The following is a 25,745-nucleotide window of genomic DNA, read 5'->3' as shown; positions in this document are numbered from 1 at the left end:
CTACAACTAAGAAGACTCAACAACTAGGGATGTCTCAATGGCTGGGGGTGGGAGTCATCTGGGGAAATTTTCGCTTGCGTGTATGACTGTGGATGCTACTGTCATCTAGAATCTCAGCTGGAGCTGTCGACTAGAGCACCTACATATGGCCTCTCTTGTGTCCTGGGCTTTCTTCACAGCATGGAGGCTTCAGCATAGCAGGACATCTTGCGTGGCAGCACAGAGATCCAAGCGCGAGTGCCCCTGAAAGCAAGGTGGCCGCTAAACTGCCTTTTCCAACCTAGCCTCAGACGTCGTTCAGCACTTATGCCACATTCCATTAGTCACAGGCAAATCACAAGCCTGCGCAGATTCAAGAGGAGAGGATAGAGACCCCTCCTCTCAACAGAGGAGTGTCAAGGTCACGGCCTACAAAGAGCAGGGGGCTGGAAGTTCAGCCATCTTTGGGAAATACAACATACCACCATTGTATTGCAGAGATTCACAGAGCATGTTCTTTTTTTTTTGCGGTACACGGGCCTCTCAGTGTTGTGGCCTCTCCCGCCGCGGGGCACAGGCTCCGGACGCACAGGCTCAGCGGCCATGGCCCACGGGCCCAGCTGCTCCGCGGCACACGGGATCCTCCCGGACCGCGGCACGAACCCGCATCCCCTTCACCGGCAGGCGGACTCTCAACCACTGCGCCACCAGGGAAGCCCCCACAGTGCATGTTCTTAACTACCATACGCAACTGCGAGCTCCAGAAGTGGCACTCTATATAGTGCTTTAACAACCAAGCTCTTGACCTAGTCCAAAAGTTTTGGAATCTGGAACGGGCAAAGGGACCAAGGGGAGGGTGAGTTCTGAAGAGGCTTCTTTAGGCTATATTCCCTTCACGCTCATCCCCCCCCTCTGGAAGCCATCAGTGAAAACAGAGGATTCTCTACACCACCAAGAAAACAGAAGAGTCTCCTATAATCTCTCCACCATGATAGTTCCCAGGGGTGGCCAATTCCATCATAAAAATCAATTTAAGTGTTTCTGAAAGATGGCAAGCCATGTCCCGTGGATATCCTCCTCTCATGGTGGTCTGTGCACCACCATCTGGTCATCTCATGTCAAATATTACAGACTTAACCCAAATCAGACCTTGATTTCTGAGGTTGCATTTAATACTGCCACAAGATCCACATTATTTACAAATACATCAACAAATAGTTCAAATTCAGATGGGAATCTGTAAGTCTAAGAGCAAGCTTCTAGAACCTTTTTTAGGGAGTAGAGGAGTTGGAGGAGCCATTCAAAACAAGTAATTTTTTATATCACTTTATTTCATATACATGTGATATAATCAAAGCTAACCACTGATTCCACTGCCAACTTCAAGGGTTTTGGATAAACTAAAGCACAATTGAGAGACTGGAGAATCAGGCTATTTAGAGACTCTCCAACGTTAAATCTGTCAGGATCAGATCCCTGGCACAAAGCCAGGCAAACAAAAGGTACAAACTGACTCACTGGACTAAAAACCCACCCTTCATTAGCCGCAGAGGAAGAATGATGTTTTAAGGTGGTACAGTTATTATTTGGGCTGTGAACAAATACCTCCCCATTAACAGTCCCTCAGAATACTAGTCTGAAAAACCTTGGTGTTACCAAGGAATTTCATTAAATCTGGTGGGGGGTTTTTTGTTAAAAATAATAAAATCATCGTCTTCAATAAAGTGTTGGTTGATACAAGGGAAAAACCAAGAATGCCCTCCCTCTCTTTTGGTTCACACCCTAGGTGAAGGCATGAAAACACAGTCAGCTACAACGCACTCGTGGTTTATTTACAGAGAAACATTTTGGCAAAATTAGCATAACTGGTTAAGTGTTACTTATTTGGAAATCCTGGTGTAGCAGTAATTTAAAAATAAAACAAAACTGCTTTACCAGTTTAACTTTAAAGAAGTCAAGTCAAATTTTCATTTTGAATAAAATTTCAATTGACACAGACAACTTGAGCTGGACTATTAAAACAACCAAACAGCAGAGGAGACATTTAATGAATAAACTCCCCTGTTAACACTTTGTCTACATGGATTTTTCCAGAGGTACTGTGTTCTGGCTACATGAGGCTGGCTTTGTTTCTTTCAATAAATTAGAGAAGGGCAAAAGGTGGGGAGGGGAATGTGACAATCACACTTAATCCACACCAGGCCGCCATATGTCACTTTTGTCCTTTGCTGGTTCATTGATTATTCATGAATTCACTACCTGAAAAATGCTATATTTATCTTTACAGCCACAAAGCTGTCAGTTCAGTTCCAAGTATGCCTGCCTTTGTTTTCAGTGAAATGCACACTTTGGGAGAAGGCGGCCTTTTGTATGACACTGCCCTATGCTATAAAACAGGTATACAAAAAAATCTGATATAATATAGGTGAGTTTCAATGTTGATACTGACCTGAACATTGTTATTATTTTGTAATGACTGTTAGATCAAAAGAAAATGAAGCAGTCTCGGCTTTTAGAGCCTTTGGCCTCTCAAGATTTCCAGAGAGGCCCTAAATCCTACTCCCTACTGTATTTTGTTATCAATGGTCTCACTGTTTCCATTTCTTTTCTTCTTTTATACCTGCTTGTTTCTGGTAAGTATCCTCTGCTATTATGTTACCTGCTCAAAGCTACCTGAGTTCCAACCACTGCTTCTCTGGGATGCATTACATCAGTTCTAGCTCAGAATCTGCCTGAAAGTTTCCTTTTCCCACATACAGTCATTGCCTTGAAGGATTCCACAGGTCATTTAAATTCCAACTTGTTTGCCAGCACATAGAGGAGACATACTTTTAGAAAGGCAAAGAGACACTTAGCTTTCAACACTACCTACCAGACAAGAAGACAGGGAAGATAAGCTTGCCTAAAGACATTTTAAATGCTTCCCTGATGGCTTCAAGCTTAAAACTACTACCACAAATCCATCATCTTTGTCCTGAGGGAGAAAGTCAGAGGGAGAAAATAGATTAAAACTATACTTGCATCCTAAAAATTCTGTGAACAGCTTGAAGGATAAAAAAGCAAAGTGAAATCTACACTCCCAAATTACTGTCATTTTAAAGTTTTGTGATAAAAGCCAAAAATGTAAATGGAATTTAATTTTCCCTAGGTGTGCTCAACAACAGTTTTGACATGAAATGTCAAACATGTGATAAAGGTTCTTTAACAGTTAGTGACTGAGGGTAAAGACCTAATCCAAAGAGAAAAATAGCACTTCATAAATAGTTCCAACAGATCGTGCATTCTTCCATGTTTTATTTCAATTAATCTTTTGAGGATACCTAAAAGTCTCTTTCTAATTCAAGAATGTGATTAAGACCTGCACCTCCATTAACAGGAAAATGAGGCAGAAGGAGCCTTAATACTTCAGAACTCCAATATGATGTAAGACTGAGTCATCAAATTCCTAACATGATTAACTTATGAGATCAATGTTCATGTCTAAAAAAGCAAAAGAAAAAAAAGATTCAAACACAGCTTGACTGTTTTCATGTTTTAAAAAATAATTTAATCACAGAGATTTATTCGTGTTAGTGCCTAATTGTTTTATAGGACTGTCTACCTTCAGAAGCCCCTAACCTGTTTGTTCTTTACCAAATGCATCACTCCTTGTTCAGTCATCCAGGATCGAAACCTGGGCCTCTTCTGTCACCCTGCTTTCATTAGTCAGGATTAAGTTCAACCACATACAACGTGAGCAAAAACAAACAATCAGACAAAGCCATCAGCTTACACAAGACAAAAAGTAATTGTATTCTGACAAAAAAAGACGCCCAGATGTAGTCAGGCCAGTGTATTCTAGTTCACAGCGCCGGGCCCTTTCCCTCTTGATGACGTGCCGTTCTCAGCATGTGCCCTACCCTTCAAGGTGCAAGACGGCTGCTTGAGTGCCTGCTATCGCATGCCCGTAACAGCCAGTAGGAAAGAGGGGAAGGAGGGCTCAGTCCTTTCAATAACACTTTCTAGAAGTTCCACACAGCACTTCCATTTTCATCTCACTAGGCTGAATTTAGTGATAGTCACATCTAGCTACAAAAAGACTTGAAAATGCAATCTTTTCATTGGGCAACAATATATCCAACTGAAAATCAGGGTTCTGTTATACAAAGAAAGAAGGAAATGTTTGCCAGAATGAGCACGGTCACAGTCTCCAGGATTCTTCTTTCTTACTCCCCACATCCAGTCCTCTCAGCTCACCACCAGTATTTAGCTAAGTCAACCCTATCAGCATGGTTGTATTTCACCTTATCATCATCTCTGCCTGAACTATAACATCCTAACTGATCTCCCTGAGCCAGGTGGAAATCAGCTATTCCATTTGGTCACAGAAACTAAAGAAAAGCGTGGGAAGAGACATGTGAGTGGGAGGCACCATCACTTCTTCTTCAGGCTCATACAAGCCACCCTGGCAAAGGAGGAACTCTGCTCTTCCACGCAAACGTATTAAGGTCCCTAGGGAAAGACAGAGAGACTGACTGCAATCTGGTGTCTGTGTGATTGTGGAGAATCTTGCTGGGGTTCAGTGGTTAGAGATGAGGGTCTTCACAGAGCAGGAAATCATCTGTACCTCAAAAAACACTTCTCCGTGGGCAGAATCAAAAAATTACCAACAGAATTCTATACTCAACACAAATATTTTCCACAAATGAAGGCAAAATAAATACTTTTGCAGACAAATAAAAGCTGACAGAATTCACTGAAAGCAGACTTGCACTATGAGAAATTTTTTTAATTGAAATATATTTGACATATAACATTGTGTAAATTTAAGGTGTACAACATGTTGATTTAATATTCATATTTGGAATACGACTGCCTTGGTAGCAATAATCAGTACCTCCATCACATTACATAATTATCATTTCTTTTTAGTGGTTGGAATAATTAAGTTGTCTCTTAGCAAGTCTGATGATTATAATACAATATTATCTATATTCTCTGTACTGCACATTAATTCTATAGGACTTATTTACTACTTGGTGCAAGTTTGTCCCCTTAAACAACATCTGTCCTATCACCCCTACCTTCCATCCTCTGGTAACCACCATTTCACTGTTTTTATGAGTTTGGCTTTTCTAGATTCTTCGTATAAGTGATATCATACAGTATTTGTCTTTCTCTGACTTATCTCACTAGAAATATTAAAGTTCTTCCGGCAGAAGGAAAATATCAAATGGAAATTTGGAACTACAAAAATAGAGGCCTACAATGTAAATACATGGCTAATTGTTGAGGACATTTTTGTCTCATTTTTAATCTTTTTAAAGGTTAATTGAAGTGACATCAGCAAGATGGCAGAATAGGAGCTTTCTACTGTCTTTTCCCCAAAGACCAATGATTAAGACGATCACCTACCGAGAAGAGTGCTTTTGTGCAACTGCAGAGTCCAGCAGAGAAGTTGCAGCACGCTACGGGAGCAAAAACAGCAGAGATTAGATGCAGTGAAGAAGGTAAAAGGAACATATTACCCCCTCCCCAAGGTGGTGCGGCTCAGTGCCTCTCGCCAACAATTTCTCCCACCAGGGAAAGTGAGAGCATGTGAGTGCGTGCCCAGCTCTCCCAGCTGTACAAGGTGCTGCCAAAGGGGCCCACTTCTTTCCTGCCCCATCCAGGGCACTGAGGTGAGCTGAACAACGACGCTCAGGGAGGGGCTGAGAGAACAGCTGCCAGAGCCGGGAATGGGTCAAAGGGACATGGATCCTATTAACCATTTCGAGGACAGCATCAGGAAGCCCACCCCTGAGTTGCTGGGGATACCTCCCCTGCACTTCCCCATCTGTGCGCCTCACTCACACATACTCCCACCCAGTGGCAGGCTCCCCATGCGTACCCCCCCTGCCCCACACTTCCAGTGAAGGGATGTGTTCAAAGCTCGGTATGCAAATAAAACTGTGTTTAAAGAGATGTAAATACAATGGAATGTTATTGAGCCATAAAAAAACAAGGAAATCCTAGCATTTGCAACAACGTGGACAAACCTGGAGGACATTATGCTAAGTGAGATAAGCCAGACAGAGAAACAAATATACTGCCTGACCCCACCAATAAGGAGAATCTTAAAAGGAAGTTGAACGCACAGAAACCGAATAGAAGGGTGGTTGCCAGGGGCTGGGGTGGGATGGGGAAATGGGGAGAGGTTGGTCAAAGGGTACAAATGTTTAGCTGTTAGATTAATAAATCCTGAGGATCTATGTACAGCATGACTACAGCAAACAGCACAATGTACAGTATGGTGACTATATTCTGGTATTATATAACTGAAATTTGCTAAAAGAGTCGATCTTAAGGGTTGTCACACACACACACACAAAAAGTGAGGTAATGGTTGTGTCAACTTGATTGTGGAAATACTTTCACAATCTATACAAATATCAAATCATCATGTTGTACACTTTAAATATGACAGTTTTGTCAATTATAAGGCTGGAAAAAATTGGCTGTTTAAAGCAAACTTGATAATAATAAAGTATGTGGGTTTATAACATGCAGAAATAAAATATATGATAAAAATAGCACAAGATGAGAGTGCAGAATGGAAGTATATTGTTGTAAGATTCTTGTGTGAAATGGTATATATATTACTTAAAGGTAAATTAATAAAGTTAGATATATAAACCCTAGAGTAACTACTAAAAATAATAAAACAAAAGGTATAGCTATCAGCCAATAATGGAGATAAAATGGAATCACAAAAAAATACTCTATTAATCCAAAAGAAAGTAGAAAAACATGAAGAAAGAGGAACAAGGATGAGACACGTAGAAAACAGAGAGCAAGACGGCAGATTTAAACTTGATCATATTGAAAATAAATGTAAACTGTCTGAACACTATGCTTAAAAGGCTGAGATTATCATAATGGATAAAAGAAAAAAAGCAAGACTCAATGATATACCATCTGCAAGAATTAGTTGGTCAATGACACTAATGTTCCTAAGGTCTACAAAAATATAAAATAGCCTCTTCCCTATACCTGGGAAATTACTGGATAGTGCAGGAAGGAGGGCCCAGAAAGGTCCTCACTTCACAGTGGGTCAAGAAATTTTGCGTCAATAAAAAATTTCGCTGCCAGGGAGTGAACAAATGCAGAAAGTCAGAATTACGGATTCTGCCTTCCTGGCAGCCCTAACATAGAATGTGCTGAGAACACAGACACTTTGGGTGAATTCAAGCCTCCCAGCCACATGGAGAATAACATTAATTTGAAAAGGCTGGGGGCGTCAGTTGTCCTAATTCATATCACACTGACCCCCTGAGGCTTCTGCAAAATCAAGCCCCCAATACCGATTAACTCTACAAGAGTCATTGTGCGATGCGGAAAAACTTGGTGCTGTACCCAGTCAAGGATTACATCATTTGCAGGAGCTAACAGACATGTCGGCTACATCCTGGCAAGTAGGGCTATCAAACATGCACGTCAGCCTGCTGAGCAAGTCAGCCCAATAAAATAGGTAACCAGGCAATGGCCCAGCATTTTCCTCCTCTGTGAGGTAGAAGCAAGATATACATTTCACTCAGTCTCTTTCATAAATAGGAAGCTATGAGCAACTGCATTTTTTGCCATACAGGTAATTTCCCTGATAAGCATTACAAAGTGACAAAAAAAAATTTCTTAAGAGTTAGGGCAGGGCGGTTAGCACTACTGGATCAGCCTGAGCTTGAATTCCTGGAAAGTAGCAGACAACAACAGAATAGTTTCAAAATTTTACATAGCCTCTTAACATGGATTGTGGTTTTTAAAGCCAATGAGCAAATACTGAGGAGGTGTGTCTGAAGGATAGTCAGAGCTGAGAGAGCAGACAGTCTTACAGTGGGCTATTTTACCCAAGGATCTAGGTGACAAACATGGAGCCAGGATTCATAAGGGAAATCAAGGCAGCCAATGAAATAATCAGGTGATGAGGGAAGCGGGAAAGCCAAGTGGGTGACTTTTTCTGAGGAGCGGTATAAATGCTTGCATTCATTTTCTATGGCTATTGTAACAAATTACCACAAACTTAGTGGCCTAAAATAAAACAAATTTATTACCTTACAGTTCTGTTAATCAGAAGTCTAACGCGGATCTCACGGGGCTAAGATCAAGTTGTCAGTAGGATACATCCTTTGGGGGGGCTATATGGAAGAATTTGTTTCTTTGCCTTTTCCATCTTGTAGAGGTCGTCCTCCTTCCTTGACTGTGGCCCCTCCCTCCAACTTCAAAGCTAGCAACAGCAGGCCTAGACCTTCTCACACTGCCATCTCTGGTTCTCTCTTCCAATTCCCTCTTCCACTTTTAGGGACCCATGATTACAGTGGGATCCCCAAATTAATCCAGGATAATCTCCATATTTTAAGGTCAGGTGAATAGCAATCTTAACTCCCCTTTACCATGTAACCTACCATATTCAGAGGTTCCAAGGTCTGAATGTGAACATACTGGCAGGGGTGGGGGGATGGCGACCACATTACTCTGCCTACCACAGCGCTGCCAGCAGCTTTCCATAGGGACGTCTCTACTGATTTCCATGAATAAAGCAATGCTGTTTAAAGAGGGGAAACAGCACAGATTCGGGGAAATACAGGTAGCCATTGTGATTCCAAGTCTGTGATTCTGTAGATCTTCAGGAAGAGGCGTGGACAAGGCTGCCAAGAAAGCATCAACAGTACTGCAGGTTGGACTGGCTCAGCATAGAGCGGCTGGGAAACTTAGTGCCACTAAGAAGCACAAAGACACAAAACGGGGGGGGGGGGTTAGGAGAGGGTCAGGGTTTGAGTCCAAGATGTGGTACTAACTGCAAGATCTTACTTAGGCAAGTCACTTAACTGCTGTGTCCTACTTTTCTCTTCTGCAAAATGAAAAAGTTGATTTAAATTATCTTCTAAAGTCTCTTCCAAGTCAAAGTGCTATGATGTAATGTAATAGGGGAGAAAGGAAATAAAGAGACCAGAAGTTTACTCTCCTTAAATTTAAAACCAGGGCTTAGCATTTCATCTTCCCATGGGAATGGAGAATAGCAGACTTTTTTATTTTGAAGTTAAATAAATGATACCTTGTAAACACTAAGTATGTGGGAAAATCTGACTCTCTATAGCATCAGTTCTTAAATTTTTGACTAATCCATGTAAATTTAAAAAGCCAACAGATGACATATTTTGATGATTCTAATAATTATATAAAATGATAATATTATACCATTAGGAAAAGAAAGAAAATGTTAGGTTAACCAATCTTTGGTGCTGGGGAGGAAGGATTGGGAACAGTGGAGGAACCAGTTCCTAGGAAGCAGGAAGTGTCATTCAGGACAAATTATAAGTTATGAAACTGGTAACTAACATATTAATAAACACCTAGAACACAATCTTAAAAACAAAAAAAAAATCAAATGCCCAGTCTACATGATTTCAGAATACTAATTTTAAAAAGATAAAGTATTGAAATATCCTATGTAGTTTATCCTTATTACACAAGAATATTGCCCCATGATATGTGAATACTTACTGATTGTAGCAATTCTCAGGTATTCAATATAACTTAATGTCCAGAAACAATACCTAGGCTTTTTGCCAGAAAGAACTGATTATAATCATTAAAATCCTACACAGATGTACCAGAGGAATACAGAAAAGTATAAAGAATTACAGGCAACCTAAAAGTAAAGGAATATCTCCTCTAAAATAATAATCCAGATATCCACTTTTTGGCCTCAATTAACACTTACATAAATATTAGTAAGGTAGGCTTTGGGAATTCAGAAATAAATCTGGGTAATTTATACAGTGAGGAGAGAGCTACAGGGTTTGTACATGACTGCCTGTTCTAAATGGTGAATGTGTAAAAGAAAGCTATGTGGAGCCAGCAGTCTAAGGACATCATAGCTGGAATCAGGGCTACAGTATTTACAGAGTGATCATGGGAGGAAAGTTGTGGTTCTGGTGACAATGAATTAAACATTTGGAAACCTAAGCCCCAGTCCCCATATTTTCTAAAGGCCTAGGTTTGCTCACCTGCAAAATAACAAGGTTCTAGTATTTGAGAGGATAACAGCTATTTTTCACATTTACTGAGGGCAAATATTAAGAAGCAGGCGTACACTGTCAAATGAACGCCCTATGATGGATAAGGGAATAATTTTACATTAGAAAGTTTTGTTAAATATTGCAACATGCCATCAAAAGAGCCTGTAAAATAATTTTTTGTTTAATAGTAAACTTTACTTCTAGAGCAGTTTTAGGTTCACAGGAAAGTTGGGCAGGAAGTACAGAGAGCTCCCACGTATCCCCTGCCCCCATACACACAGCCTTCCCCACTATCAACATCCTGAACCAGAGTGGGACACTGATTACAACCAATAAACCTACAGTGACACATCGTCATCATCCAAAGTCCATAGTTTGTGCATCAGGGTTCACTCTTGGCGTTAACATTCTATAGGTTTTGACAAACGTATTAACAACATGTATCCACCATTACAGTATCATAGAAAACAGTGTCACTGCCCTCAAAGTCCTCTTGATTTTGCCCATTCATCCCTCCCTCCCTGCCAACCCCTGGCAACCACTGATCTTTCTACTCAGATTACCCTGTTTTAAGGTCAAAGGCTTTCCTAGGACAAAGGTGGGAAGACTTTCTATATGGCCATTCAACATCCTAAGCTGTCTTTACTTACTGTCATACAATGTCACAGAGCACCTGAGCTTTGTCACTATTGTAACAGTACAGTATAAGGAAACTCCCAGGAGAATGAAAATATTTCACGCAAGAAATTTAATATTAGTAAGTTATTGGTACATTAATTATAACAATATTCTGATATTGTACTCCTCTAAACTTCAAAGAATTTTAGAGAATGTGGTACAGGGTGACTAGAGTTGAAAGCAAGCAAGCAGTATTTTTGTCCTTACCATTTTTTCCCAGTGGTCTTTAATATTTATGATGTTATTTTCAATCTTTATTTTTCAACAGATGCTAAAGGTATAGCTAAAATAAAAGAAACTGGCATTTCCTGCTCCTGATAGTAATAAAAAGGCTTCATCATAATGCCCTACCAGCTTCTGCTTCCCGGCTTTCCGTCAAGAAATGAAAAATTAAGTTCACTGTGTGGCTCATTCTACAGATCAAAACTCCAGCTTTTATAATTTTTTTTTTTAACAGCAGTGGTCAAAGTACTGGAAATCAACAGCTTCCAAAAAGCAGAACCTGGCAATTTACATCCATGAGACATACGCCACAGTTAAGCAAAACCACGGTGGCCATTCCTCAGAGCTCTTGCCTGACTCAAGCCTGACTTAGGGCTTGACTACGGGCTGTTTTGCAAGCCCTAACCCCAGACTCAGAACCACAGTCAGGCAGGTACGGAAGACCCGAACTGCCCTGGATAACTGGGTGAGGCCCTCGTCACCTAGAGCACGTTTCCACTTGCCAAAAGAGCTCATTTCCAGTCAGACAGGGGGGATAGAGCTGATGAGAGAGAAGGCAGAAAAGACCTTGGTCTCTTATGGGTCTCCAACTACAATACACTGCCAGGAGGCCAGTTTTTATATGAAGTGTTATCTTGGATTTTCAAGCCATCTTCTATGTATCATGTATCATTTTGGTTCACCACATAACCTAAGGTGAGTACACTTTGATATGAAATCTTGTTGTTCAAGGCAGGCAGCGTAAGATCTGATTTTTTTTTAATTTATTTATTTTTGGCTGCATTGGGTCTTCGTTGCTGCGCACGGGCTTTCTCTAGTTGCGGCGAGCGGGGGCTACTCTTCATTGCAGCGCGCGGGCTTCCCATTGTCGTGGTTTCTCTTGTTGCAGAGCATGGGCTCTAGGCACGCAGTCTTCAGTAGTGGCTCGCGGGCTCTAGAGCACAGGCTCAGTAGTTGTGGCGCATGGGCTTAGTTGCTCCGTGGCATGTGGGATCTTCCCAGACCAGGGATCGAACCCATGTCCCCTGCATTGGCAGGAGGATTCTTAACCACTGCGCCACCAGGGAAGCCCAAGATCTGATTTTTAAAAATCAAATCTTCCCTAGCAGAGGGGTCAGTGACTAGAATGGGTGGGGGAACAAGTGTGGCTTCTGGATGGCTAGTAACGTTCTGTTTCCTGATTTGGGTGCTCATTAGACAATGTGTGCAGGTGCGTACTTTTATCAGTATTCATGAAATACTTCAATAACAAGCTCAAACCAAAACAAAAATCAACCATTCAGCAATAGAAACAGAGAGTAATAGGTAAGAATAGGCAATTCACAGAAACTCAAAAGGCCAATAAACTCTGAAAAGAAGTCCCACCCCTCTCGAGCTCCAGAATCCTTTCCCTAATGCCCTCAAAAACACCTCTATCATCCCCAATTACTCAACCTTTTCTCAGACATTCCTGCTTGGGACACAACCCTGGCTGCACATACAACCACCTGGGAGTTTTAAAAAATTACCTAAGCCTGAGCTCCACCTCAGACTATCTGAGTCAGAATCTCCAGGGGCTGGGACCCAGGAAATGGTATGTTTACAAGCCCTCCCTGGTGATTTAAATGTGCAACCAGGGTTGAAAGCCACTGCCAACTGAAACCTGGCTCTCCCTGCAGCCCTCTTCAGTCCAGCTGTCTTTATTCTCACACTCCTCCCCCCATTAGGCTGGAGGCAAGAGAGATGCTCTTATTTCTCATTGCCACTTCCAAACCACCGTCACACCTGCTCCCTAAGATTCCAGCTTTCACAGCTTTCAATCTCACATTATCAGACCACACCATCCCTAATTCTCCTGTTGCGGTCATCAACATGACACCCCCAACCTCACTCCCTAATGGTTTTACCTCGCGGCTGTGATACTCTCTCCAACACTGTTCTTATCAAAATGCATAACTTAAGAAATCAAAAAATACCTTGAGACAAAAGAAAATGGAAAAACAACATAGCAAAACTTATGGGATATAAAAAGAAATGAAATTGAGTTATTTGCAGTGAGGTGGACGGACCTAGAGTCTGTCATACAGAGTGAAGTAAGTCAGAAAGAGAAAAACAAATACTGTATGCTAACACATATATATGGAATCTAAAAAAGAACTGGTTCTGATGAACCTAGGAGCAGGTCAGGAATAAAGACACAGACGTAGAGAATGGACTTGAGGACACGGGGAGGGGAAAGGGTAAGCTGGGATGAAGTGAGAGAGTGGCATGGACATATATACACTACCAAATGTAAAATAGATAGCTAGTGGGAAGCAGCCACATAGCACAGGGAGATCAGCTTGGTGCTCTGTGACCACCTACAGGGGTGGGATAGGGAGGGTGGAAGGGAGACGCAAGAGGTAGGGGATATGGGGATATATGTATATGTAGAGCTGATTCACTTTGTTATACAGCAGAAACTAACACACCATTGTAAAGCAATTATACTCCAATAAAGATGTTAAAAACAAACAAAAAACAAACGAAACTTAAATGCCTACATGAAGAAACAAGAAAAATCTCAAATGAACCTTACATTACACCTCAAGGAACTAGAAAGGAAAGAACAAACGAAGCCCAAAGTTTATAGAAGGAAAGAAATAAAGATTAGAGCAGAAATAAATGAAATAAAGACTAAAAAGACAATGGAAAAGATCAATGAACTAAGAGCTGGTTCTTTGAAAAGATAAAATGGACAAACCTTTAGCTAGACTCATCAAGAAAAAAAAAAAACCTTTAGCTAGACTCATCAAGAAAAAAAAAAGAAAGGACTCAAAGTCCAAAATGAAAGGGGAAACGTTACAATCAATACCACAGAAATACAAAGGATCATAAGAGACTACCATGAACAATTATATGCCAACAAATTTGACAACCTAGAAGAAATGGATAAATTCCTAGAAACAAAATGATGATTTAATTATCCGCACAGATGATCCCTGACATCCTCCTCTCCTCTCAGAATCTGGTCCTTCACTTGACTACAGCTATTCATTCACACAGTCATACCCTAGAACTTGTCGTAGCCAATAACTTGACCCCCTCCACAATCTCAATTTCCAGCATCCTACTCTCCAGCCACCCCCTCATTTTTTCAGCTCACCTCCTCAAATATCTTTACTCCCGTACTTTTTTTAATACAAATTTATTCATTTATTTTTGGCTGCATTGGGTCTTTGTTGCTGTGCGCGGGGTTTCTCTAGCTGTGGCGAGCGGGGGCTACTCTTCGTTGCGGTGCGGCGGGCTTCTCGTTGCAGTGGCTTCTCTTGTTGTGGAGCATGGGCTCTAGGCACATGGGCTTCAGTAGTTGTGGCACACAGGCTCAGTAGTTGTGGCGCATGGGCTTAGTTACTCCACAGCATGTGGGATCTTCCTGGACCGGGGATCAAACCCGTGTCCCCTGCATTGGCAGGCAGATTCTTAACCACTGTGCCACCAGGGAAATTCCTTTACTCCAGTATTTTAAATCCCAGTTCTACAATCCATTGATCCTACCACCTTTTACTGTCCCCTTCACGCAACCTGGAGTCCGTGGTCCATCATTACAATCCCACTCTTTTGAACACACCCTCAACTATCTTGACCCCTCTTCCTCTATCATTATCACCAGGCAAACCCCAATCCTAGATAAATCCTACCTCCACCTTATCTGCACAGGTGAATTGTTTAACTCTGCTGACTGACCTCACTATATACCAATGACCACTGACTCCAAGTGGGCCATGCTGCGGCCTTGTAATCATAGACAATTTCTCTATTGTCCTGAATGATTAGATCACACCTTTTCCTCTCATCTCACTTCTACACCTCCTTCCCCCCCAAGGCTTCTTAATTCACTGAGAAAATAAAAGCAGTCAGAATCTATCAGTTTACCTACATTTGTGCCAAAGTACTCTTGCCTTCCCTTTGCCACCATGGATGTGCTCCTATTAAAACCAGTCCCTCCACTGTATGCTAGATCCCATCTCCTTTCATCTGCTCAACCTCATTCCGGCAATTCTCCCTCTCTCATACATCATCAATTTCTCCCTCTGTACTGTATCACTCATATCAGCATCAAACACGCTATAACAGCCCCTATCTTTGAAAAAACTTTCTTAATCCCGTGTCTTCTTCTAGCAACAGTCCCATTTCTCTACTCTGCTGTGGAGAGAAATTCTTCAAAAGAGGTGTCTATTTTTGCTATCTCCAAATCCTGTCTTCCCATTCTCTGAGGGTATACCAACCTACTCTTTTTTTTTTTTTTGGCTGCGTTGGGTCTTCATTGCTGTGCACAGGCTTTCTCTAGTTGCAGCGGGCAGGGGTTACTCTTTCGTTGCAGCACATAGGCTTCTCACCGCAGTGGCTTCTCTCGTTCCCGAGCACAGGCTCTAGGCGCACGGGCTTCAGTAGTTGTGGCATGTGGGCTCAGTAGTTGTGGCTCACGGGCTCTAGAGCACAGGCTCAGTAGTTGTGGGACATGGGCTTAGCTGCTCCATGGCATGTGGGATCTCCCCAGACCAGGGTTTGAACCTGTGTGCCCTGCACTGGCAGGCAGATTCTTAACCACTGCGCCACCAGGGAAGCCCCACCAACCTAGTCTTTATCTCCTCACTACTCCACAGTAAAAGCTCCTGTGAAAGTCTTTAATGACCTCCATATTGTTAAAACCAACGGTCAAGTCTCAGCACTCACTTTACTTGATCTATCAGAGCATATCTGACATCACCAACCAATCCTTCTTTGAAACAGATTCCAAACTAGGCTTCTAGGGCACTACTTGTTCTGGTTCTCCTCCTCCCAACCGAGCACTCATTTTCAGTCTCTCTTGTTGGTAAGCGTCATCTTTCTGACCTCTGAACATTGGGCTGACCCAGGGATCTTCTCGGACTTCTTTTCTATCTCCACATTCATCCCTTCATCCAATCTCACAGCTTAAACCCCTCCTCTATGCTGACATCCTTGCCTCTAGCTCAGACGTCTTCATATTCCAGACTCATGTATCTACCTTCCTCATCAACATCTTAACCTAAATGCTAAGGAGGCATCTAGAACTTGCTTGCCCAAAATCAAACTCCTGAATTCTCTCTTCTCCCCAAACCTGATTCTCCCAGGAATCTCTTTCAATGAATGGCAACTCTAACCTTCCCACTGTCCTGGCCAAAAACTTTCGTACATTTTCTCTCACATCCCACATATAAAATATCGGCATACCTTGTTGACTCTGCTTACAAATATATCCAGACTGTGAACACTTTTCATCACCTTCATCTCTACCCTGGACTAAGTCACCATCATCTTGCTTGAATTATAACGACTCCCTAATTAGTCTCCTTGTTTCTCCCATTAGCCTCTCTTACAGTCTCCTCTCAGCACCACAACACTCTATGATCCTTTTAAAGCCTAAATGAGATGATGTCTCTCCTCTGTTCAAAATCCTCACATTTCAGATGGCAATCACATTCAAGGTAAAAGACAAAGTCTCCATAATGGCCTATGAGGCTCACTATTCATTCTCTCACCTCACCTCCTACTACCCCCTTGCTTACTCTATTTCAGCTGCCCTGGCTTCCTTGTGATTCTGTGAACATGTCACACACAAGGATCTTCTCATTTGTTATCCTCTCTGCCTGGAATGTTCTTCCTCCAGTGAACCACAAGGTACTTGCTCTCTTCTCTCTCTCCACAGCACTTATTACCATCTAAGATACTGTGTATTTTCCTGTCTATTCATTTTCTGCCTCCATTTACTAGAATGTAAGCACACGGGACTTAGCAGTACTCAGTTCATCCGTTGTGTGAATGAATGGTACTTATGCTCATTAATAATTAGTAAAGTGCAAATTAGAGCAATATGAAAAGTCATTACCTACCGATCATATGCCAAGAATTTAAGTCTGATAAAACCAAGAATGATTGAAGCATGGAACAGAAACTTTTATACACCAGTGGTGGGAGTATAATGCAAGTACTTTAAAGAACAATTTGGCAATATCTAGTAAAGCTGAAGATGCATATACCCTTCAACCCAGCAATTACACTTCTATGTATATATCCTAGACCCTAGGGCCCATAGCAACTCTCTTACAAGTGCACAAGAAGATCTCTGCAAGAATACTCACTTCCATGTTGTTTGTAAATGCAAAACAACCAGAAATCTAAATACCTACCAACAGGAAATGTATAAATTATAATAGATACATATAATAGAGTACTATATAACAGCTAAATGATTAATGACCAACCTACAAATATCAACATGCTTGTTAATATGCTGAACGAATGAAAAGCAACTTGCAGAATGGTATTATAATATGATGCTCTGTGTGTGTGTATATGTATGTGTGTGTGTGTGTGTATATATATATATATATATACACACACACACACACACACATACATATACACACACACATATAATTGAATATATGTAATTGAAAACACAGAAAATGAACCAATCTTGTATGTAACTATACTTCTATATAATAATATATATCAGGACAGTGGTTACCTGTGAGGAGGAAGGGAAAAAGAAAAACAGAATCAGGGAGGATTATACAGGGTGCTTCAACTGTACCTATTTTGTTTTATTTCTTAAAAAAGAAAAGCCCGTAAAGTTTGGGAAAATATTGGAATTTGACAGAAGTAGATGACAGCTATATGGGTATTTGTTAAGTTATTCTCTAAACTCTTCTGTAATCTTAAAATATTCATAATTTTAACCAAGTACATTACATTCTAAGAAAACTTATATAATTAAAATTTCCTATTTCCAAACTTCGTGAATAACAATGGCCAGCTTCTTCTAATTGAAATGAATGGTAAGGCTGCCAAGGCTTCTCTGAAAATTCTGGAATTCCACAAGAAGAGGGTTGGCTGCCAGCACACTCACTCTTGCACCTCAGCTTCCTTTCCTTGAAAAGACCTTCGAGTGGCATATTTCTATTTAAATATTAATCATCTGTAAACACTACCACATAAATACACCCCTAGGGAGGGTTGTGAAGTGGAAATGCAATTTGAAGCAGACACAGCAATCGGCACCAAGACCCATGTGAGTTTCTAAAATCACCAGTTGGTACAGATGACTGATGTAAAGGTAGATAACTGCTCTTTCACTTAGAGCCTTAGGCTCCTGAATTACAGTAGGACCGGTGAGATCTCTTCTGTTTTCTCAGACCTTCTACCAAAATTAGAAAGTGCCTATGTAACTTGAACTCAGAAGAAAAATTCTCAAGATCACTTATTAATTAGAATAATACAGGATAAAAATCCAGAAACATTAAAGCATAATCTTTAGAAAAACTCATGATTGCAAGGTCAAAACGAAAGTTGTGGAATCACATATAACATGAAAAACTAATGTTTAGCCCTTAGATAAATCAGACAGGTTAATTTCACTGACAGCAACACAACCAACTTGCTCTCATAAGCAAGACTGTTTTTAAAAATCTCAAACGTGAAAACTCATACACAATTTGCAGAAGCAAAGGCATAAACCCAGCTGACTGGTATAAATGACAAACCTCTCCGTGCTATGGTTTCCTTGCTGTAATACCCTGTACTGAATACTTGCCACCCACTAACATTTACACAGAACCTTTGAGAATCACAGGACAAAAGGCAATGCAAAACCTGCTTTATAACCAGAGTGAAGGTTTAGAGTTGATTCACTAGGCAGCCATGAGCTGAAAATGATGAGGCAACTAGCACAAGAACAACTCTATTTTTCTAATTCTTTGTATAAATTGTGTTAGTGGCTACGTGATGTGAATCAATAGCTTGCCATACTTGTGATTCGTACTTCGTTGGGTACTTGGTTTCCAAGGACACTAATCTAAATTAGGATGTGCTTTTAAAAGCCCGTTATCAGCCATTACCGATTAAATAACTAATCTTCACAAGGAGATATTGCTTGGAGGGTACACCAAGCACACACTTCTACCACACAAATGTTCCGTCTGTATGAGGGCTGATAGATCCATTCTGAAAAGCGTCTGCACGTTTTAAAGTCAGATGCCCTCACCACCACGACCGCTTTATATTAGCTTAAATGTTTTTGCAATTGTCCACCAGAAAGTTTCAAATTCCGCCGGGGCTTATTTACACTGAAGAGGCATCTAGAGCTTGGGAAAACTCAACAGCAGCACAGGTTAGAAAAGCTACAATTATATCTTGACTGCCTTCATCAAATTATAGGAGTGGGAGGTGAAGACACTGAGACACTCAGAAGAACGAACCCTTAAAGGTGAATCCTGCACTCTGATACACTAGGATCAAACTCTCTGATACACTAGGATCAAACGCAGAAGTCACACATACCCCTTCGCTTGGTAAATTTTACAGGAAGAATGGGGAGTGCATAGTTCATCCTGTCATGAAAGGAGACAGTCAATGCACCTTTCTGGATGTAACCGAGGTACTTATTATAATTTAAAGTTCTTAATTCACTTTATTAATTACAGAGTTAATTATGTCTGTGTAAAGGGAACCGTGGGCTTTGCAGAGTCAACTTATTATTTGTTTTTAAAAAAAAAGTGAAAATTTTTTTCTCTAAGTACTAATTAGCATGGGTGTGTTTTATATTCGCTCCTAATACAGTTTCCAATCTTGAAAGATACCACAGACAGCACCACTGTCACACTGTCACAAAAAGGAAATTTTAAACAATTCTGTTAGAAATGTTTTAACTGATTCATTATGTCCTGGAGAGAAGCTTATCTGATATCTTACAAGTAATACCACAGCTATTTAGAATGCTGTTAACATCCCAATTCCTAATTAGCATAACATACATGCTATCACTTCAGAATGAGGACTATCTTAGAAGTCCTGGCCAAAGGCATTTGAGAAATAAGTTGAAAGAGAAATTGGGCAGGAGGTGGGGAATTCCTGGGGCGTGATTAGAGTCAGCCTGACTTTCCAAATACACAAATGCCGGGGCATGGGACTACTTTAGGTACATTTTTGGTCTGCCCTTTTGATTCTTCATCTGGTAGATCTACATTAAGGATTATAAATATATTTATATATCAATATTTAACATCACTTTGTAAGCACTTAAAGGGCAAGGGAAAACTTAACTTCTGCCTCTTTAGTGTCCCTCACTAAACAAAACTCAAAGACTATGCCAGCAAATCCCGGACGCTCTCTGATTCTGCTGGATCTTGTCCAAACTAGGCTCTAAATATTTAGCATATTTAGCCTCATCTGGTGGCCCATTTATTCTTTAAATTGGAGAAGGAAGTATGGACCATAATACGTAATGTAAAACCTCAAATCAGTAATAACATTCCAACATCAGTGTAAATTAATGCTTTTGGAGTTGTTCAATTTGAGCCATAGATACATGGCTGTATGTTACCCTAATTTTGTCTATGTATGAAATTTTCCATAATAAAAGAACAAAAAATGCAAGCCTCTGAAAAATTCTTTAGACCCACATTCTAACGAATTCTGTCCTCAGACTGCAAATATAATTTCTGGTAACATCAGAGAAAATAACTAGCAGAGAAGCCGTGGTAAGTGTTCCCAAAATGCAGGATGATCCCTGAACGTAAATGAGGGGAAGAAAAAAACTTAAATTTATAGTTTAACACTCAAGCTCATACTGATCTTGCTGTATTTTATTACAGTAGTTCCATTTTAAAAAATGGGACAGCTAATGTTCTTTACAGCTTACAAATGTAGTAAGTTAAGAAAATGAAGCCATAGCAACATTGGCTTCTGCACCCAGAACAAATACCTCTCTACTAGGTACTCTGTAAAGAAGTACTTCTCAGGTTATCCTAGACTCAGAGGCGTCCCCCGCCTCGAAGAAATTATAATATGGACTAACGTATCATTTTATCAACAGCAGTAATGAGTTTATTAGGCCGATACATCCTGCCTACCTTACCTATTTTCATTTCTACGAAAGAAAGCTACAAACAAAACCAAAAAGCTTATGTAGACTCAGAACAATATATGACTATGAAGAATCCTTTTCATAAAAGGTTAAAATACTTCTTTACCACTAAATTATTTTTAAGGAATAAAGTGCAAAAACTCTTTTAGTAACTAACAAATAAAAGTAGAGAAAAAATTTCATCTTTTATATTACTGAAAACCTCTTTTATACAAATGCTTAGAGTATTTTGATTCGAAAGCTAAAAATGCATGCAGTAATATTAGAATCTTCAGTGACCCTTTATTCTCTATACCTTGAACCTGTTTAAATTCTGCTTTGAGCCCCTTATTTATTCTATGAGGCTTCCTAAGAATTCAAGGGTTAACGCATAACCTAGAAAAGAATGCCACTTAAATTAGTGGAGAAAATAGAGAAATTTTACTTATTTAAAAAAGTATGAGGGGAGAGGGGATAGGACTAGGTAAGAATGACCATTTAACTGTATTAGGAATACTGGTGTGCAATAAGATATTTTTTAAAAAGAGGAAAAGATTTTTTAATATCACCATTATTAATACTAATTGATATAGCTGATATGACTGTATAGGAAGATAAAACAAAGAAATTACTCAAAACCATTACCAAAGAATCAATGAGGTTAATCAAGTGTGACATAAATGATAATCATAAAAGCCAACGTTTTTGTAAATACTCAGCAATTAGAAGAAATTTGAAAACAATATTCTATTTGCAATTTGAAAAATAAATATATTAAAACTTCTTAAATTTAACAGAATGTATATAACTTTTATAAAACCACAAACCTCCTGGGTTAAAAATAGGTTTCTGGGCTTCCCTGGTGGCGCAGTGGTTGAGAGTCCGCCTGCCGATGCTGGGGACGCAGGTTCGTGCCCCGGTCCGGGAAGATCCCACATGCCGCGGAGCGGCTGGGCCTGTGAGCCATGGCCGCTGAGCCTGCGCGTCCAGAGCCTGTGCTCCGCAACGGGAGACGCCACAACAGTGAGAGACCCGCATACCACAACAACAACAAAAAATAAGGTTTGAAACAATAGAAAAAATACCCCCAAAAGTGACAGCTTCCACTGTTTACAATTAAGACTTTTCTACAATGAAAACTAAAACAACAAATGTGTCATAAGAGTTTCATTGTACTTGTCATCTTTAAAAAAAAATTACACTGTTTGTAGGTCACACAAAAACTTGGAGCATCTGAATTTTCAAGGGCAAAGTCACTTTCTATATGTGTGCTGGCTAAAATGGCCCCTATCTAATCTTTAAAGAGTTCAAATTTATATCACCAAGCCCCAAATTAATCATTATTCAAAGGACATATGCAAATGCTAACAAATGAGATGGAGAGGTAAGAAGGACAATCTCGTATTGAATATTTACTGGGCATTATAAAGCTGCGTAGTTCTTTTCTTATTTTTCTATTGCAGCTGAACACAAGAAGAAAAGCACCCAGAACATAAAAGTTCCGCTCAGTAAATCAGGACAAGCAAGCATCATGTAGCCACCATGGAGGTGTAGAAATAGAGCACTGCCAGTACCACGAGTCCCCTGCTGATCCACCCGATCATTAACCCCTCCTTCCTCTCCAACACTGAGATCATACAGTATATATCCTTTAGCATGTGGGTTCTTTTGCTCAATATTATGTTTTTGAGATACATCCATTTTGTTGTGTGAGCTGAGTTTGTTCATTTTCGTTTACAGTATTTTATTTCTAGGCAGGAACATATAATAATTTACTTACCTACTATATCACAGATGCACATTCTCCACACCTCCCCAATATGAAGCGAGACCAAATAATGCTGCTATAAGCATTCACATACATACCACTGGGTTGTACCATTCCTGTGCGGAGTGGAACAGCAGGGTCATAACGTATACATACGTTCAGCTTCAACACTGCCAACTAATTTACCCAAGTGGTTGTACCGATTTATATTCCAGCAACAGTGTATGAGAATTTCCTTGCCCATATTCCTACAAACTATTGTTAGTCCTTTTAATTTAGTGTTCTGGTAGGTGTGTAGTAGTTACATGCCATTAGGGTTTTAGTTTGCATTTCTCTAATGACTTGTGGTCTTGAGCACCTTTTCTTATTTTTACTGGACGTCTGGCCATCTTTTTGGTGAAGCAGCTGCTCAAGTCTCTCACTCATTTTTCTATTGGGGTGTCTTTTTCTCACTGGTCTGCAGTGACCCCTACCCCCACCCTACTGGCACAGCCACCCCTCACCTCCAAGGAACCGTAACTCCAACAGTGACGATACTACCACAATGAAGACCCCCTGTGGGCAAGTACTAGTCTACGTCATCTCACTAATCCCAGCCCTGTATGGTGTGTTCTATAACTATCCCTATTTTAGAGATGAGGCAAAAACACACAGCCAAGAAATGAGAGAGCCCAGGTTCAAGTCCAAGTCTGCTCTGGGGATCCCAAACCAGGCACCCCCACTGCTCTCCTGCCACCATGTGCCCACACAGTCTCACTGCTCACCCAGGAAGCCTCTCGGCTGCAGAGCACACCCCCAGGCCTGTTCCCTCAGTATTCTAAATCCTACCATGCCTTTATTCATTCCACAAACCCTGTGAAAAGAAAATCAAAATGAAGTCGGTATTGCTAACAGAGCTCTCTAAAATGGAGCCAAGAGGCCACCGAGGAAGTTGAGACTTGTACACGTCTCAGCCCAGATGGAAGAGCTCTTTGTCAGACTGCTGCAAATATCTTCTCCCACTCTGTGGCTTGCCCTTTCACTCTCTTTAAAGGTGATTTGTGATGAACAGAAATTCTTGATTTTAATAAAATCCAGTTTATAATTTTTCTTTTGTAGTTAATACTTTTTGTGTGCTCTTTAAGAAAACTTCACATACTCTAAGGCCACATATTTTCCTATACTGCCTCCTAAAATACCAATTCTGCCAATAGAAGTGAAAATTACTACAATTTTTTTAGAGTTCTAAGAAACTAACAGTGATTACTACTAATAAAGGTACAAGAGAACTTGATGTCCTGAAGGATTGATTTAGTTACTGCCTGCTTAAAGCCCGATTGTTATAAAATGTGGGTCATGTCTCACTCCCGTTCTAGCGCTATTAAGGAGATGAAATGGATAGATCCCAAATGTCTGGCTTGAGCAAAGGGTACTCACAGAATTAATACTCTATGAATTAATATTTCTTTAGCAACTAGGCACTGTGGTAAGTGCTTGACATAAATTATCTCATCTCATCCTGCCAACTCTAGCAGGTATTACTGCTGCCCCAAATTACAAATTAAAAAAAAAATAGGAACAGGAAAGAAAGTACAGGATATCAGATCTTAACTGAAACCTTCAGTTGCTAAGTCCTTTCCACCATAACAAACTGCTAATAACCATGTGATATCTATTTCACAGCTGAGCTGAAAAACTAGCTTTTCCACTGGCAAATATACAAGTGACTGGAAAACAAGAGCCAGGCAGCTGTCAGAATTTCACTGTAACTGAATGTAGTAAGTCACATGGGAGCCTTTTGACATTACTGCCCCTAGGAAAGTCACCTTTGAAAACAATACTACATTTGTTTGCTTGGGGTTTTCTGCCTTTTTTCCCCCTTAAATGCTGGCACTGTAAGCTTAAAAAAAAAGAAAAAAAGATGTTTAGATCTTTAATCTATGTTAGAAACCATGTAATAGCTAACCCCACACTTTTTACAATCCCACTACAGTGACAGCAGAAATCTTGGGATTTGGTTTTTAACATATTCTGACACAAATTATAACTAGGTATTGGGCATCCCTGGTGGCTCAGTAGTTGAGAGTCCACCTGCCGATGCAGGGGACGCGGGTTCGTGCCCCGGTCCAGGAGGATCCCACATGCCACAGAGCGGCTGGGCCCGTGGGCCATGGCCACTGAGCCTGCACGTCCGGAGCCTGTGCTCCGCAACGGGAGAGGCCACAACATTGAGAGGCCTGCATACCACCAAAAAACAAACAAACAAAAAACTAGGTATTACATGTATAAACAACAAGATCCTACTGTATAGCTCAGGGAATTATATTCAATATCCTGTGATAAACCATAATGGAAAAGAATATATACGTGTATAACTGAGTCACTTTGCTGTAAAGCAGAAATTAAACACCACAGTGTAAATCAACTATACTTCAATAAAATTTTTAAACAACTAGGTATTACAGACTCATGAAAAGATAAGGGATCATTATGATACACCTTGATATAACTGGGCAGAAGAAAATAATTTTCTTACATACATAAGAGGATTGTAACTACAAGTAGGGAAGAAATGGATCTGCTTCATTCTGTACTCTTTAGACCACATTAGTAATACTGAGCAATACACTTACTCAATCAGAGTAACAACTTTTATCTAAGAGTAAGATTTATAATGTAGAGTCCTGGAAATTATTTACAAAGTTTCTATTTCATTGGGTCTGAAGATGGGGCCTAGAAATCTGATTTTTTAAATGTTTCTAAAAACAGCCAGAAATCAATTAACAAAATGGCAATAAGCACATACCTATCAACAATTACTTTAAATGTAAATGGACTAAATTCTCCAATCAAGACAGTGGCTGAACTGATTAAAAAAAAAAACTATCTAAATGCTGCCTACAAGAGACTCACTTCAGATATGAGAACAAACACAGACTAAAAGTGAAGGGATGAAAAAAAGATAATCCATGCAAATGGAAACTAAAAGAAACCTGGGGTAGCCATACTTAGACAAAATAGGCATTAAGACAAAGATTGTAGTAAGAAATAAAGAAGGCCATTACATAACGATAAAGGGGTCAATAAAACAAGAGGATACATGTGTAAATACTTATGTGCTCCCACCACAAGAGCACATAAATATATAAAGCAAACATTAACAGACCTAAGGGAGAAATAGACAGCAGTACTTTAATAG

At 40.2% G+C, this 25,745-nt stretch overlaps 1 protein-coding gene across 7 annotated transcripts in view; it reads right to left on the bottom strand.

The window, feature by feature from the left end:
* COA1 (cytochrome c oxidase assembly factor 1) overlaps positions 1–25,745 on the bottom strand; it is an 85,875-nt gene that overhangs the window by 35,918 nt on the left and 24,212 nt on the right. For 4 of the 7 annotated variants that reach the window (XM_079931826.1, XM_079931828.1, XM_079931827.1 and 1 more), the window contains exons 2-3: positions 22,580–22,683; positions 5,374–5,426 (exon numbers count right to left, since the gene is read on the bottom strand). In XM_079931826.1, coding sequence (XP_079787952.1) covers positions 5,374–5,426; positions 22,580–22,601 — 75 coding nt within the window. In that variant the 5' untranslated portion in view covers positions 22,602–22,683. Of the gene's footprint in view, positions 1–5,373; positions 5,427–21,626; positions 21,793–22,579; positions 22,684–25,745 lie in introns of all 7 variants that reach the window. The other 3 variants (XM_079931829.1, XM_079931833.1, XM_079931831.1) reach the window with 2 other exon arrangements.

The sequence above is a fragment of the Stenella coeruleoalba genome (genome assembly GCF_951394435.1).
Source record: "Stenella coeruleoalba genome assembly, chromosome: 9".
Lineage (NCBI taxonomy): Eukaryota > Metazoa > Chordata > Mammalia > Artiodactyla > Delphinidae > Stenella > Stenella coeruleoalba.
Note: the sequence above shows the minus strand (reverse complement) of the source record. Positions and strands in the feature narration are given on the sequence as shown.